At 41.0% G+C, this 16,530-nt stretch overlaps 1 protein-coding gene across 2 annotated transcripts in view; it reads left to right on the forward strand.

Annotated features, from left to right (window-relative positions):
- Positions 1-16,530, forward strand: part of si:dkey-183c6.8 (protein O-GlcNAcase) — a 53,593-nt gene that overhangs the window by 6,447 nt on the left and 30,616 nt on the right. The window contains exons 2-6 of one of the 2 annotated variants that reach the window (XM_020491237.2): positions 3,397-3,448; positions 3,980-4,077; positions 4,303-4,433; positions 4,525-4,696; positions 7,542-7,640. In XM_020491237.2, the coding sequence (XP_020346826.1) occupies positions 3,397-3,448; positions 3,980-4,077; positions 4,303-4,433; positions 4,525-4,696; positions 7,542-7,640 (552 nt within the window). The remainder of the gene's footprint in view (positions 1-3,396; positions 3,449-3,979; positions 4,078-4,302; positions 4,434-4,524; positions 4,697-7,541; positions 7,641-16,530) is intronic. The other variant, XM_020491238.2, reaches the window with a different exon arrangement.

The following is a 16,530-nucleotide window of genomic DNA, read 5'->3' on the forward strand; positions in this document are numbered from 1 at the left end:
AGGAGGTTTGTGTTTATACAGGACTTCCCGCCCTCACCTACCATCAACCAATCATGTTAATGCTGAGCTATAAGGCTCCCTCAGCATTGTTACAATATTTTAGAGGCGCATAGCAATGCTTTACTGAGCTCAATTTGGCCTCTGCATGCCTCCGGAGGGTCCGCAATTGCGTCACACCATCCATATGGCGCCTCCGACCACAATTTTGGATCAAGCATAACATGGCTCTTTTAATCACACTACCCAACTAGCACATGTGGTTCTTTTGAAGTTATGGGAAGCTATGTTTTTGGTTTCACATTGTGACGTTCTTCACGTTGTGAGAACGAAGTCATGGGTTCCCTGACCTGTACAACGTAACTTATTAAAAACGTTACAAGAACAGAAGTGATAACTTTGTCTGTTCAGGAAACTTTTATTTTTAGGTTGCAGGGAGGTTCTGAGACTGTTTTACTCCGGTTCCTTATGTCTTCCTGGGAGGTTTTATTAACACTCTGAGAACGGAAATTATAGGTTACTTTTAATGACTGACTTTCTTAACTTTAACTGAATGTTTCAGTAAGACTTTTAGCATGTTACTATCTTAATATGGTTAACTTTTTTAAACTCCAAGCACAGATGGGAAACATTATTCATTCGAACACATGTATTTTTTATTTTGACACGGCATCAGTGAGATTCGAGACCCCATTTCAAAGAAACAAGCACTCATTAAGATCAGGTATGGCTAAGTAGTGGGCGTGGCCAACACACAACACACTTATGGCCTAAACTCACCATAGGTGAGCGTGCAAGTGATTTTATTTTAGAATACATTGTTTTGAATTATAATGACCCAACCGAAGCTGGGCGGAGGGTTGTCTGCTTTGACCTATCATTCAATTAGAACATGTTTCTATTTTTGCGTTTTACTGCTGGCGCTGTAGTCACACAAAATAATCTAAATGTTGTCATATTTTTATTTATTTCTAGCTCATTTGAATTGGAAGAGGTAGCTAAGGGTTGAGGCTTTACATACATGCTAAAATGAACCAATTCATTCACTTATGGAAACACAACATCGCAATCAGCAAAAATGATTGGAGATATGGACTATCCTGCTAGCAAAACGTTACTGCTCCGCCTGGCTGGTCCTTTCCACCTGCCTCACTCTGCTCACTCTGCTTGCTCCGCCCGCCTGCTTCTTGTGAGTTTTTCATTTTAACAAGACAAGAGAATAGAGAGTTTTGTTGACGCTGAGAACAGGATGTATACTTCAGTCTTAACTTTCCATGAACGTTCTTTCTTCATGTTATTAGAATGTAATTTAGAGCTTATTGATGTAATGTGTACAATCCGGTTTTTTTAATTCACAGAATATTAAACAGGAAGAATGTTGTTTCTTAAAACCTCTTAAGGGTAGGCGGGACGCATATGTCTCAACTGGCCAATTGCCAGGGGAAATGAAGAGCGCCAGATTCAAATAAAATTCAAACTTTCATTAAATCACACATGTAAGATACTCAATTCAAGCTACACTCATTGTGAATCCAGCCAACCAGTCCGATTTTAAAAATGCTTTTCCGCGAAAGCATAAGAAGCTATTATCTGATAGCCTGCACCAGCAGTGAACAAAGGAGCTAGCATATTACAACCCGGCATGCGCTACACAAAACGCTGAAATAAAATGCATTACCTTTGACAAGCTTCTTTTGTTGGCACTCCAATATGTCCCATAAACATCACAATTGGTCCTTTTGTTCGATTAATTCCGTCCATATATATCCAAAATGTCCATTTATAAAGCGCGTTTGATCCAGATAAAAACAGCTTACAAAAACGCAATGTCACTAAAATATATTTCAAAAGTTGCCTATAAACTTTGCAAAATATTTCAAACTACTTTTGTAATACAACGTTAGGTATTTTTAAATGTTAATAATCGATCAAATTGTAGATTGGGCAATCTGTATTCAATACAGGAAAGAAAACAAACCAGCTTTTCACGTCTTGCGCAACTCACAAAAGTGTCCCCAGTTCCGAGTTAGCCTACTTCTTCATTGCACAAAGGAATAACCTCAACCAAATTTCAAAGACTGGCGACATCTAGTGGAAGTGGTAGGAACTGAAAATAGGTTCCTATGAAATATCCCATGGCAAAGACAATACAGGGAACAGAGAGGGGGAAAAAAATCTAATATTCTGAACAGTTAGTCCTCTGACTTTTGCCTGCTACATAAGTTATGTTATACTCACAGACATAATTCAAACAGTTTTACAAACTTCAGACTGTTTTCTATCAAAATCTATGAATAATATGCATATCTTATATTCTTGGCATGAGTAGTAGGAAGATGAAATATGGCACGCTATTTATCCAAAAGTGAAAATTCTTCCCCCTAGCTTCAAGAGGTTTTAATGTTCTCTGAACAATTGGAGAACATGACCTTAATCAGAACCATGACAAACCAGTAGGAACCTTTTTATCATGAAGTACTGAAAATCCCAGAGAAGAATGTTGTTTCTTAACGTTCTCTGAACTATTTGAGAACATTCCCATGTCAATCCAGTTGGAGAACATTCTTAGAACATTACCAAAATAGAAATTAAATGCATCCATGTTTGAACTTTTAGGAAACTTTCTGTTAAAGTAATGAGATTAAGTTATTTGTTAAAGGGCAACTTTAGACATGAAAAACGGTCAAACTCCGCCTCTTTCTCAATTTTGAAACAGAAATGTGTGTGCCTTTGGTGGTTTATGTGACGACGATAATTTACTCCCACTCGCCAGAAAAAGCAACTGTATTAGTTGACACTGGAGGTTCTCAGAATGTTATGTGCTAGCTGGCTATGGACAATGGCGATGCTCCCATTTCTATATGAACAATTGTATGGCATGTTCTGCTGTATTTGCAGATGAGGGGTTGCCTCATAGGCAGGAATTTGTTAGTGTGGTGGAACTGGCCTGAACACTATGTTCACCATTCCATTTCACTTCACCAGTCTGGCATTCCTCCTCACTGAAACGGTCTGTAATGAGGGACACTATTCAAAATGAACTTATCTGCAATCGGAACCAATCACAGGATGAACAACCTAATTCAAAGCACAGTGATTGGCCATGTGGGATTTTGTCCTAAACCCATTGTTTCTGAGGATGCTGATTGGACCGGTCCTTTTCTAATTTATTCCAAACCCCCATCTATTGGGGAAAGGTCATACAGATACGCCAAGTGAAATAGAATGGTGAATGCAGAGATCAGGCTGGTTCCACCAGGGTATGGCCACTTCACCAATGCGTGTCCATGAACAAATACTGTGCATGTACTAACATGAATATAGGTCTGAATGGCAACACTGCTTAATTGTACACTAGCATTAATGTCTCTCTCTTTCGTGTGCTTGTCTGTGTCTCAGGGTTCTATGGGAGGCCCTGGTCTATGGAGCAGCGGAAGGTCCTTTTCCAGTGGTGAGTACTTTGTGACAAACAGAAAGGTAACATACAGATGTAGGATCTTAATTTGATCACCCTGTTGCAGGATAACTTTCCTGCAATGCATGACATTTTAAACATGCTGTGTACTAGAGGTTTAAAAAGGCTTCTGAAGATTGTAATGACAGACTTTTATCAATCTATACAAATGTGTCCATTTTAATTTTATCCACATAGTTAACATTTCCGGTTGCTGCAGGTTTATTTTCCTTCTGTAGCAAACCGGCTCAAATTAAGATCCTAAATCTGTATGGTTGACATAGGAGGACATGGAAAGGGATAAGGAGGGAGTGAGTATGATCTGCAGTTGAAACAAAAAGAAAGCGGTGGTTGACTTTGTTTTGGTAAAAAGCTGAGGGATGGGCCTGGAGAAATGTATCAACTCTCAAATGTATAGACAGAGCTATTGGTGCAAGGACTTGACTGTCCATGATATCAAAATGATTTCCAGAAACTGACACTAGGTCAATATCACTGTAAAGAACTCTCTCCCTTTCTCTCTGTTAGGATGCAGAGGTGGGAGTTGAACACCTATCTGTACGGTCCTAAAGATGATCTGAAACACAGACTACTCTGGAGAGAGGTCTACTCCCCTGAAGAGGAGGGTAAGGGATCTCCCCATCCCTCACTCATCCATCTCTTCATCCCTTCATTTATTAGTTAACATCTCTCTTTTAGTCCACCTTCCCAACCATCTCCCCATACCCTCATCTCACCTTCTCTCCTCACTCTGTCCTTTTCCCTCCATCTCTCACTTTTGCTTTAAACTAAATGTATCTCTCCTGGTGCTGTCCTTGTTTTCTCCACTCCTCCTCACTCCTCTCTTGCAGGTCAGTTGCGTACTTTGATAGTAGAGTCAGAGAAGAGAGGTCTGAGGTTTGTGTACTCTCTCTCTCCTGGTCAAGACATTGTCTTCTCTTCTTCCTGCGACCTCTCCCTGCTTAAACGCAAGCTACGACAGGTACATACATGCACCTACACACACTTGCATGCGCACATAGGCATGCACACGCATACCTACACCCCTGCCTTACTATCTCTCCTCTCTGTAGGTGTCGAAGTTGGGTTGCCAGGCATTTGCGATCCTTTTTGATGACATAGACCACTCCCTGTGTCAAGCTGACAGTCAAGCCTTCTCCTCATTCGCTCACGCCCAGGTTTCAGTTGCCAATGAGATCTACCGATTCCTGGGAGAGCCGCCCGTCTTCCTGTTTTGTCCAACAGGTGTGTAGTTGAGATGTGTGTAGTGTCCTTTCTCTCTCTCACACACACACACCACCAACAACAACAAAGTTCCAAAAGAAATAGAGACATTGCAAATGTCATATTATGGCCATATACAGTGTTGTAATGATGTGCAAGAAGTACACCCCTGATAACATGTAAACACAGTTAACGTTCATAGCAGCCACATTTTAAATGTATTTATTTTATTTGACATTTATTTAACCAGGCAAGTCAGTTAAGAACAAATTCTTATTTACAAAGGCGCAGAGGCCCATTTATCAGCAATCATCACTCCTGTGTTCCAATGACATGTTGTGTTAGCTAATCCAAGTTTATAATTTGAAAAGGCTAATTGATCATTAGATAACTCTTTTGCAATTATGTTAGCACAGCTGAAAACTGTTGCCCTGATTAAAGAGTAATAGAACTGGCCTTTAGACTAGTTGACTATCTGGAGCATCAGCATTTGTGGGTTCGATTACAGGCTCAAAATGGGCAGAAACAAAGACCTTTCTTCTGAAACTCATCAGTCTATTCTCGTTCTGAGAAATTAAGGCTTTTCCATGCAAGAAATTGCCAAGAAACTGGCCCGCATCTCAGTCGCCTCTTTACTGTTGACATTGAGACTTGTGAGGCATCTGTTTCTCAAACTAGACAATCTAGTGTACTTGTGCACCGGTGCCTCCCACTCCTCTTTCTAATCTGGTTAGAGCCATTTTGCGCTGTTCTGTGAAGGTACTGAGAGTACTACACAGCGTTGTACGAGATGTTCAGTTTCTTGGCAATTTCTCACATGGAATAGCCTTAATTTCTCAGAACAAGAATAGACTGACTAGTTTCAGAAGAAAGTACTTTGTTTCTGGCTATTTTGAACCTGTAGTCGAATGCTGATCAGGCGAAACAAAACTTTCCAAAGCCAGACCGCTACACATAACCGCTACACACAGCCTACATCATTGTCACCACATTAGCTGAAGTAACATCATAGTCAACATAGCTAATAGAACTAACATGTTAGTAAACCCACTATAATCATGCAGTAACGTTAGTGTACAGTCAGTAAGCAGTTTAGCACTTACACCGGCGGGGCCCCGTGGCAATAAGTTAGTAAAACCAAAAGGATACCTTGACTTGGAAGAGTTCCAGTGTTGTGTTGGATAGTCATAGCCAGCTAGCTAACATAGCATCCCTCTGTTTGAGCAGGGTGTCTGAGTAGGCTAAACTAGCTTGCTGCATTTGCTAGCTAAGTAAGTGAAACTGAAAGTGAAAAAAATGACTCTCTCTTGCTTTTCCTTCATTTTGAATGAAATTCTTCTTTCAGTACTAGATTAATTCTCTGAACCTTTGATTGTTTGGACAACATCTCAGTTCATGCTGCAAGAGCTCTGATAGGTTGGAGGACGTCATCATAATTACTATGGAAGTCTATGGAAGTGGGTTAGAACCATGAGCCTCCTAGGTTTTGTATTGAAGTCAATGTACCCTGAGGAGGATACACCATGGTGCTACCCTACAGAGTGCTGTTGAGGCAACTGTAGACCTTCATTGCAAAACATAGTGTTTTCATTTCTTACAGATACGTGGGACGGTAGCGTTCCCACCTGGCCAACATCCGGTGAAATGGCAGAGTGCCAAATTCAAATTTAATTACTGTAAATCTTAAACTTCCATGAAATCACAAGTGCAATACATCAAAATAAAGCTTAACTTGTTGTTAATCCAGCCGCCGTGTCAGATTTCAAAAGGGCTTTACGGCGAAAGCAAACCATACGATTATCTGAGGACAGCGCCCAGCACACAAATGCATAACAAAACATTTTCAACCAGGGAGTTGCGACACAAAAGTCAGAAATAGCGATATAATATATGCCTTTCCTTTGAAGATCTTCTGTTGGCACTCAAAGGTCCCAGTTACATTACAAATGGTAATTTTGTTCGATAGTCCTCTATATCCATGAAAACTCAGTTTAGCTGGCGCGCTTCAGTCAATAATCCACTCGGTTTCCCTCCTTCAAAATGCATACAAAATTAATCCCAAACGTTACCAATTAATTTATACAAACAAGTCAATCAAAATGTATAATCAAACCTTAGGTACCCTAATACGCAAATAAACAATACAATTTAAGACGGAGAATCGTTATTGTCTTCACCGTAGAAAAATACCAAAGAACGCCTCCCCATTCACACGCTTGGAAACACTACAGCCAAAATAGAAGCCACCTAGAAAAACTACAATTCCTGGCTCATTTTTCCAAAACCAGCCTGAAACTCTTTCTATAGAATGTTGACATCTAGTGAAAGCCCTAGGAACTGCAATCGGGCATGATTTCGCCCTATTATAAAAGTGCCAGCCATTGAAATCAGTGCTAGGATTATTTTTTTTGGGGGGGGGATCGTTTGTCCTTGGTGTTTCGCCTGCCATTTCAGTTCTGTTATACTCACAGACATTATCTTAACAGTTTTAGAAACTTTAGAGCGTTTCCTATCCATATCTACCAATTATATGCATATCTTTGCTTCTGGGCCTGAGTAGCAGGCAGTTTACTTTGGGCACGCTTTTCATCCGGACGTCAAAATACCGCCCCCTATCCCAAAGAAGTGAATCAATTATTTGCTGACATGAATATATTAAGTATAGTTTAATCTAAAAATGAAAAACTTTAAATTTTAAATTTTACAATTTAAAACATTCTGAAAATCACTGAGGATGATGTACCTCCTCTGAAGAGTCTCCACTGCTTCTCTTCTAATTAAGTAATTGCATACTGATATTGTGTTACTCTCCTCTTTCCCTCGCTCACCCTCACTCCTCCCTCCCTCTCTCCACTCCTCTCTCTAGAGTACTGTGGCTCTCTATGTTCTCCCAGTGTATCTAAGTCTCCATATTTGATGACTGTTGGAGAGGACCTGCTGCCTAACATCTCTATCATATGGACCGGTGAGACACAGACAGGCTTTCTATCCTTTAGATTAAAAAAAAATGTTTATATTCTGTAAATTACAATGATATGGCATGATAATTCCCAATCTCTATCTCTTTCGCTCTCCCACTACCTTCCCTCTCTCGCTCTCCCTCCTTCTATGGTCAGATGACATGGAAATAGGGCTTTGGCCATGCAGTGGTGGTTTCCTTCTGAGCGCTGTACTCAGATTATTGCATGGTGTGCTTTTTCGGTAAAGCTTTTTTGAAATCTGACACAGCGGTTGCATTAAGGAGAAGTTTATCTAAAGGTCCATGCATAACACTTGTATTTTCATCAACATTTATGATGAGTATTTCTGTAAATTGATGTGGCTCTCTGCAAAATCACCAGATGTTTTGGAAGCAAAACATTACTTAACGTAACGCGCCAATGTAAACTGAGGTTTTTGGATATAAATATGAACTTTATCGAACAAAACATAAATGTATTGTGTAACATGAAGTCCTATGAGTGTCATCTGCTGAAGATCATCAAAGGGTTAGTGATTCATTTTATCTCTATTTGTGCTTTTTGTGACTCTCATTTGGCTTGAAAAATGGCTGTGTTTTTCTGTGACTAGGTACTGACCTAACATAATCGTTTGGTGTGCTTTCGTCGTAAAGCCTTTTTGAAATCGGACACTGTGGCTGGATTTATAACAAGTTTATCTTTAAAATGTTGTAAAATACTTGTATGTTTGAGGAAGTTTAATTATGGGATTTCTGTTGTTTTGGAATTTGGCGCCCTGCAATTTCACTGGCTGTTGTTGAGGTGGGATACTACCGTCCCACATATCCCAGAGAGGTTAATGAATCAATTGTATAATCAGACTTTGGTCAAAAAAAAATCTAACTAAAGAACAACATAATGGTAATCATTTATGATTTTTTTTTAAATAAAAGCCTTTCGTGAACTAACACTCGCACTTGAGTCTTTTCCTTCTTGCTAGCTCTGACTTTGCTGATAGCTACCTTTTTTATTGAGGAACAATTTTCTTACTATGACTGTGGTAGGTGGTTGTTTCACCTCGCTGTCTTCAGATGAATGCACTAACTGGAAGTCGCTCTAGAGAAGTGTTTGCTATATGACTCAAATGTAATTATAAATCTCTATTGATAAAGTGGGTAAATAAAGATGTAGCCTTGGCTTATTGACATGACTGCAGAGTGTGCGCTGTCTCTTTAATGAGGAATGACGTCATTACTGGGTAGTGAATTGTGTAGCCCAGGGTAGTGAATTGATGATTGCTTCAACTGTAAGATAGCAGCAAAATCGCACCGGAGAAGATGGATGACGTTTCACATGCTCCTAACCAACTGTGCTATTTTGTTCGTTTTTTTTGTGTTGTTTGTAACTTTTTACTTATTTTGTACTTCATGTTGCTGCTACCGTGTCTTATGACCGAAAATAATTTCTATACATCAGAACAGTGACTACTCACCTCAAACTGGAAGAAGCTTTTTCCTTTAACGAGTCCATGAGACCGAGTCCATCTATAGTTACCACCACAAACCGATAATGGCACTAAGACCGCACTCAACGAGCTGTATAAGGCCATAAGCAAACAAGAAAATGCTCATCCAGAAGCGTCACTCCTAGTGGCCGGGGACTTTAATGTAGGCAAACTTAAATCCGTTTGACCTCATTTCTACCAGCATGTAACATGTGCAACCAGAGGAGAAAAACAAACTTGAGACCACCCTTACTCCACACACAGAGATACAAGTCTCTCCCCTGCCCTCCATGGCAAATCTGACCATAATGCTAACCTCCTGATTCCTGCTTTACAAGCAAAAACTAAAACAGGAAGTACCAGTGACTCGCTCAATACGGAATTGGTCAGATGACGCGGATGCTACGCTACAGGACTGTTTTGCTAGCACAGACTGGAATATGTTCCAGGATTCATCCAATGGCATTGAGGAATATACCATCTCAGTCACGGGCTTCATCAATAAGTGCATTGACGTCATCATCCCCACAGTGACCGTACGTACATATCACAACCAGAAGCCATAGATTACAGGCAACATCCGCATTGAGGCTAGAGCTGCCTCTTTTTCAAGGAGCAGGACACTAATCCAGACGCTTATAAGAAATCCTGCTGTGCCCGCAGACGTACCATCAAACAAACAAAGCGTCAATACAGGATTAAGATTGAATCCTACTACGCCGGCTCTGACTCTCGTCGGATGTGGCAGGGCTCGAAAACTATTACGGGCTACAAAGGGAAACCCAGCCACAAGCTGCCCAGTGACGCAAGCCTACCAGACGAGCTAAATGCCTTTTATGCTTGCTTCGGGGCAAGCACCACTGAAGCATACACGAGAGCACCAGCTGTTCTGGACGACTGTGTGATAACGCTTTCTGTAGCCGATGTGAGCAAGACCAAACAGGTCAACATTCACAAAGCCAGACAGATTACCAAGACGTGTACTCAAGGCATATACGCGGACAAACTGGCAAGTGTCTTCACTGTCATTTTCAACCTCTCCCTGTCTGAGTCTGTAATACTGACATGTTTCAAGCAGACCACCATAGTCCCTGTGCCCAAGGAAGCGAAGGTAACCTGCCTAAATGATTACCGCCCCGTAGCACTCACATCGGTAGCCATGAAGGGCTTTGAAAGGCTTGTCATGGCTCACATTAGCAGTATCCTCCCGGATACCCTAGACCCACTCCAATTCGCATACTGCCCCTACAGAACCACAGTTAACAATCTCTATTGCATTCCACACTGTCCTTTCCCACTTGGAGAAAGGGAACACCTATGTGAGAATGCTGTTCATTGACTACAGCTCAGCTTTCAACACCATAGTGCCCTCCCAGCTCATCACTAACCTAAGGACCCTGGGACTGAACACCTCCCTCTGCAACAGGATCCTGTAATTCCTGATGCGACATCCCAGGTTGTGAGGGCAGGCAACAACACATTCCCCACGCTGACCCTCGATACTTAGTCCACTCCTGTACTTCCTGTTCACCCATGACTGCGTGGCCGAGCATGACTCCAACACCATCATTAAGTTTGCCGAATACACGACGATGCTAGACCTGATCACCGACTACGATGGACAGCCTATAGGAAGGAGGCCTGGCAAAATGGTGCCAAAAAACAACCTCACCCTCAATGTCAGCAAGACAAAGGAGCTGATCATGGACTACAGGTAACGGAGGCCCAAGCATGCCCCAATCTCCATTGACGGAGCTGAAGTTGAGCGGGTCGAGAGCTTCAAGATCTTCGGTGTCTACATCACTAAGGATCTATCATGTTCCATACACGCCAACGCAGTTGTGAAGAGGGCATGGCAATTCCTCTTCCCCCAAAAAATATTTGTCATGGGCCCTCATATCCTCAAAGTTCTACAACTGCACAATTGAGAGCATCTTGACTGGATGCTTCACCGCTCGGTATGGCAACCGCTTGGTATCCGACTTCAAGGTGTTAGAGGGTAGTGCGTACTTGGCTGAGCTCCCTGCCATTCAAGACGTCTGTACAAAGGCGCTGTCAGACGAAGGCCATAAACATTGTCAGACTCCAGCCACCCAAGTCATAGACTGTTCTCTCTGCTGCCACACAGCAAGTGGTACTGATGCACAAAGTCTGGAACCAACAGGACCCTGAAAAGCTTCTACCCCCAAGTCATAAGCCTGCTAAATAGTTGGTCGGTAGCTATTTGGTTAACTATTTTACTGTCTGCGTTAACCCTTTTTGAAACATTTTTGACTCATCACAAACAGTTGAAGTCGGAAGTTTACATACACTTAGGTTGGAGTCATTAGACTAGTTTTTCAACCACTCCACAAATTTCTTGTTAACAAACTATAGTTTTGGCAAGTTGGTTAGGACATCTACTTTGTGCATGACACAAGTAATTTTTCCAACAATTGTTTACAGACAGATTATTTCACTGTATCACAATTCCAGTGGGTCAGAAGTTTACATGCACTAAGTTGACTGTGGCTTTAAACAGCTTGGAAAATTCCAGAAAATTATGTCATGGCTTTAGACGCTTCTGATTGGATAATTGACATCATTTGAGTCAATTGGAGGTCTACCTATGGATGTATTTCAAGGCCTGCCTTCAAACTTCAAATCAGCCAAGACTCCAGAAAAAAATTGTAGACCTCCACAAGTCTGGTTCATCATTGGGAGCAATTTCCAAACACCTGAAGGTACCACGTTCATCTTTACAAACAATAGTACGCAAGTATAAACACCATGGGACCACTCAGCCATCATACTGCTCAGGAGAGAGACGCGTTCTGTCTCCTAGAGATGAACGTACTTTGGTTCAAAAAGTAAATAGATCCCAGAACAACAGCAAAGGACTTTGTGAAGATGCTGGAGGATACCGGTACAAAAGTATCTATTTCCACAGTAAAACGAGTCCTTTTTCAACATATCCTGAAAGACCGCTCAACAAGGAAGAAGCCACATCTCCAAATCCGCCATAAAGCCAGACTATGGTTTGCAACTGCACATGGGGACAAAGATCGTACTTTTTTGAGAAATGTCCTCTGGTCTGATGAAACAAAAATAGAACTGTTTAGCCATAATGACCATCGTTCTGTTTAGAGGATAAAGGGGAGGCTTGCAAGCCGAAGAACACCATCCCAATTGTGAAGAACGGGGGTGGCAGCATCATGTTGTGGGGGTGCTTTGCTGCAGGAGGGACTGGTGCACTTCACAAAATAGATGGCGCATCATGAGGAAGGAAAATTATGTGGATATATTGAAGCAACATCTCAAAACATCAGTCAGGAAGTTAAATCTTGGTCGCAAATGGGTCTTCCAAATGGACAATGACCCCAAGCATACTTCCAAAGTTGTGGCAAAATGGCTTAAGGACAACAAAGTCAAGGTATTGGAGTGGTCATCACAAAGCACGGACCTCAATCCCATAAAAAATGTGTGGGCAGAACTGAAAAAGCGTTTGCTAGCAGGGAGGCCTACAAACCTGACTCAGTTACCCCAGCTCTGTCAGGATGAATGGGACAAAATTCACCCAACTTATTATGGGAAGCTTGTGGAAGGCTTCCCAAAACATGTGACCCAAGTTCAACAATTTAAAGGCAATGCTACCAAATTCCAATTGAGTGTATGTTCCATACATACATACATACACTTACTTACTTACTTACTTACTTACTTACTTACTTACTTACTTACTTACTTACTTACTTACTTACTTACTTACTTACTTACTTACTTACTTACTTACTTACTTACTTACTTACTTACTTACTTACTTACTTACTTACTTACTTACTTACTTACTTACTTACTTACTTACTTACTTACTTACTTACTTACTTACTTACTTACTTACTTACTTACTTACTTACTTCCTTCCTTCCTTCCTTCCTTCCTTCCTTCCTTCTGACCCACTGGGAATGTGATGAAAGAAATAAAAGCTGAAATAAATTATTTTCTCTACTATTATTCTGACATTTCACATTTTACAGTATATAAACATTACTGAAGTTACCAGTGTTCAATGATTATGTACTGTACAGGTTTTTCAGTCTCTTGTTCCCAGTTTCGATGCACCTGTACTGTCTCCGCTTTTTAGATGGTAGCAGGGTGAATAGGCTGTGGCTTGGGTGACTGAGGTCCTTGATCATCTTCTTGGCCTTACTGTGACACTGGGTGCTGTAGATGTCGTGGAGGGCAGGCAGTGTACCCCTGGTGATTCATTGGGCTGACCGCACCACCCTCTTTACCAGGTGGTGATACATCCCTCAGAATGCTCTCAATGGTGGACAAGTATAACTTTGTGAGGGTCTTAGGGGTCAAGCCAAATTTATTCTGCCTCTTGAGGTTCTTCACCACACTGTGTGGATGGACCATTTCAGGTTGTCAGTGATGTGCACACCAAGGAACTTGAAGCGTTTCACCTTCTCCACTGCGGACTCAGTGTGGGTGAGCGTGCTCTCTTTGCTCTCTCCTGAGGTCCACAATCAGTTCTTTCGTTTTGTTGACGTAGAGGTCAGTGCCCTCACCTCCTCCCTGTAGACTGTCCCATCGTTTTTCGTGATAAGGCCTACCACTTTTGTGTCATCTGCAAACTTGAGGATTGAGTTGGAGACGTGTGTTGCCACGCATTCATGGGTGAACAGGGAGTACAGGGGAGCTGAGCACAAATTTTCGTGGGGCCCCTATTTTGAAAATCAGACCTACCTCAAATTTTAGTGGGTCTAGGCTCATGTGTCGGGTAACAGCAAGCTAGCTAAATAGGACAAATTAGCTAGCAACTGCAAGCTAGATAGCTAAATTGCCTTTTTGACCTGTCCCCAAATTAATATAATTGGTTCAGAGTTTGTTTTGATATTTTAACCTGCGTGTCTTGATCGTTTGGTGTAGGGGGACAAAATCAATTTGCACACAATGGCACGTGGCCGGTTTGGGTACAGTGTAACAGGACAGAAATATCCTCCTATTTGTATTAATTGCAAATGATTTATATCAAACAAATCGGGTAATTTTTCCATCACACATGTTTACCTTGGATCAGCCTCTCCGAATGGTACTAAAAACAAACAAGAAAACCAGAAATATACAAAAAATTGCCCATATTAACATAGTGTATTCAGACCCCACAACTTTTCCCACATTTTGTTACGTTACAGCCTTATTCTAAAATGGATTCAAGAAAAAATGTTCCTCATCAATCTACACACAATACCCCATAATGACAAAGCAAATAGTTAAAAATATATATATTTTGAAAATTTAGAAAAAGTACAGAACCTTATTTACAGAGGTATTCAGACCCTTTGCTATGAGACTCGGAAAAATTGAGCTCAGGTGCATCCTGTTTCAATTTATCATCCTTTACATGTTTCTACAACTTGATTGGAGTCCACCTGTGGTAAATTCAATTGATTGCACATGATTTGGAAAAGCATACACCTGTCTACATAAGGTCCCACAGTTGACAATGCATGTCTGCACCAAGCCATGAGGTTAAAGAAATTGAACAATCGGGGGAGAAGGGCCTTGGTCAGGGAGCTGACCAAGAACCCGATGGTCACTCTGACAGGGCTCCAGAGTTCCTCTGTGGAGATGGGAGAACCTTCCAGAAGGACAACCATCTCTGCAGCACTCCACCAATCAGGCCTTTATGGTAGAGTGGCCAGATGGAGCCACTCCACAGTGAAAGGCACATGACAGCCTGCTCAAGATTTTCTGGTCTGATGAAGCCAAGATTAAACTATTTTGTGCATTTCAGGTAAAATAACAACTCAATGTTTATATCCCAGGACAAATTAGCTAGCTAGATAGGACAAATTAGCTAGCAAGTGCAAGCTAGATAGCTGAATTGCCATACATGTTTAATGCTTTTCGACCTGTCCCCAAATTAATATAATTGGTTCAGAGTTTTTTATATTTTAACCTGCGTGTTGTGATTGTGTTTGGTGTGGGGGAACAAAATCAATTCATGCACGATGGCTCACGCGCGCAGCTGGTTTAGGTTCAGTGTTAGAGGATCTCATGTCAGATGTCTACAGGTTAATCTGCCTCCCCTAAAGCCTATGCGCATAGGAAGTTGCTATAGACCACTGAATGCTAAACGTCAGTATTTGGACTGTGTGAAATACTCGATAATGTATGTGACATCAACAGAGGGGTATATTGTCTGGGTGACCAAAAGATTGACTGGTTGTCACCAAGTTGTCCACTCAAGCAGTAAATAATACTTGCAATCTGGTTCAGGTTGTCAGTCAACATACCAGGGTATTTACAAACAGAACTGGAACTAAGTCATCCACATGGATTGACCACATCTTTACTAATGCGCCCAAAATCTTCCCTGAAGCAGTATCCAGACCCATTGGATAGTGATCCATAGTGATCATAATATAATAGCCATATCTAGAAAAAACTAAGTTCCAAAGACTGGACCTAAAGTGGAGTATAAGCAATCATACAAGAGGTTTTGCGATGTCATAGTTGTGAAAAATATTTGTTGGTCTGATGTGTGTGATGAGGAACAACCTGACTCCACAATTGAAGTATTTAGGAAATTGGTTTCTTCTGGTTACTTATGCGCCCATCAAGAAACTGACTGTTAGAACTGCCAAATCCCCATGCATAGATGAAGAATTTTAAAACTGTATGGCTGAGAGGAATGAGGCAAAGGGAATAGCAAATAAGTCTGACAACACAGCAGATTGGCAAACATACAGTAAATTGACAAAATATACAGTGTCTTCAGAAGTTTTTTTACAAATGTAATTAATTAAATAAAAAATGAAAAGCTGAAATATCTTGAGTCAATAAGTATTCAACTCCTGTGTTATGGCAAGGCTTAATAAGTTCAGGAGTAAACATTTGATTAGGTTAAAAACTAAGTTGCATGGACTCACACTGTGCAATAATAGTGTTTCACATGATTTTGAATGACTACCTCATCTTTGTACCCAACTCATACAATTATCTGTAAGGTCCTTAAGTCGAGCAGCAAATTTGAAACGCTGATTAAACCACAAAGACCAAGGAGGTTTTCCAATGTCTCGCAAAGAAGGGCACCTATTGGTAGATGGGTAAAAATAAAAAAGCAGATATTGAATATCCCTTTGAGCATGGTGGTTATTAATTACACGTTGGATGGTGTATCAATACACAAGTCACTACAACGATACAGGTGTCCTTCCTAACTCAGTTGCCGGAGAGGAAGGGAAACATCTCAGGGATTTTACCATTGGGTTTAATGGCTGTGATAGGATAACTGAGGATGGATCAACAACATTGTAGTTACTCCACAATACTAACCTAATTGAGTGAAAAGAAGGAAGCCTGTTGAAAATACAATTATTCCAAAACATGATTCCTATTTGCAACAAGGCATTAAAGTAAAA

Source organism: Oncorhynchus kisutch, linkage group LG9, assembly GCF_002021735.2.
Source record: "Oncorhynchus kisutch isolate 150728-3 linkage group LG9, Okis_V2, whole genome shotgun sequence".
Lineage (NCBI taxonomy): Eukaryota > Metazoa > Chordata > Actinopteri > Salmoniformes > Salmonidae > Oncorhynchus > Oncorhynchus kisutch.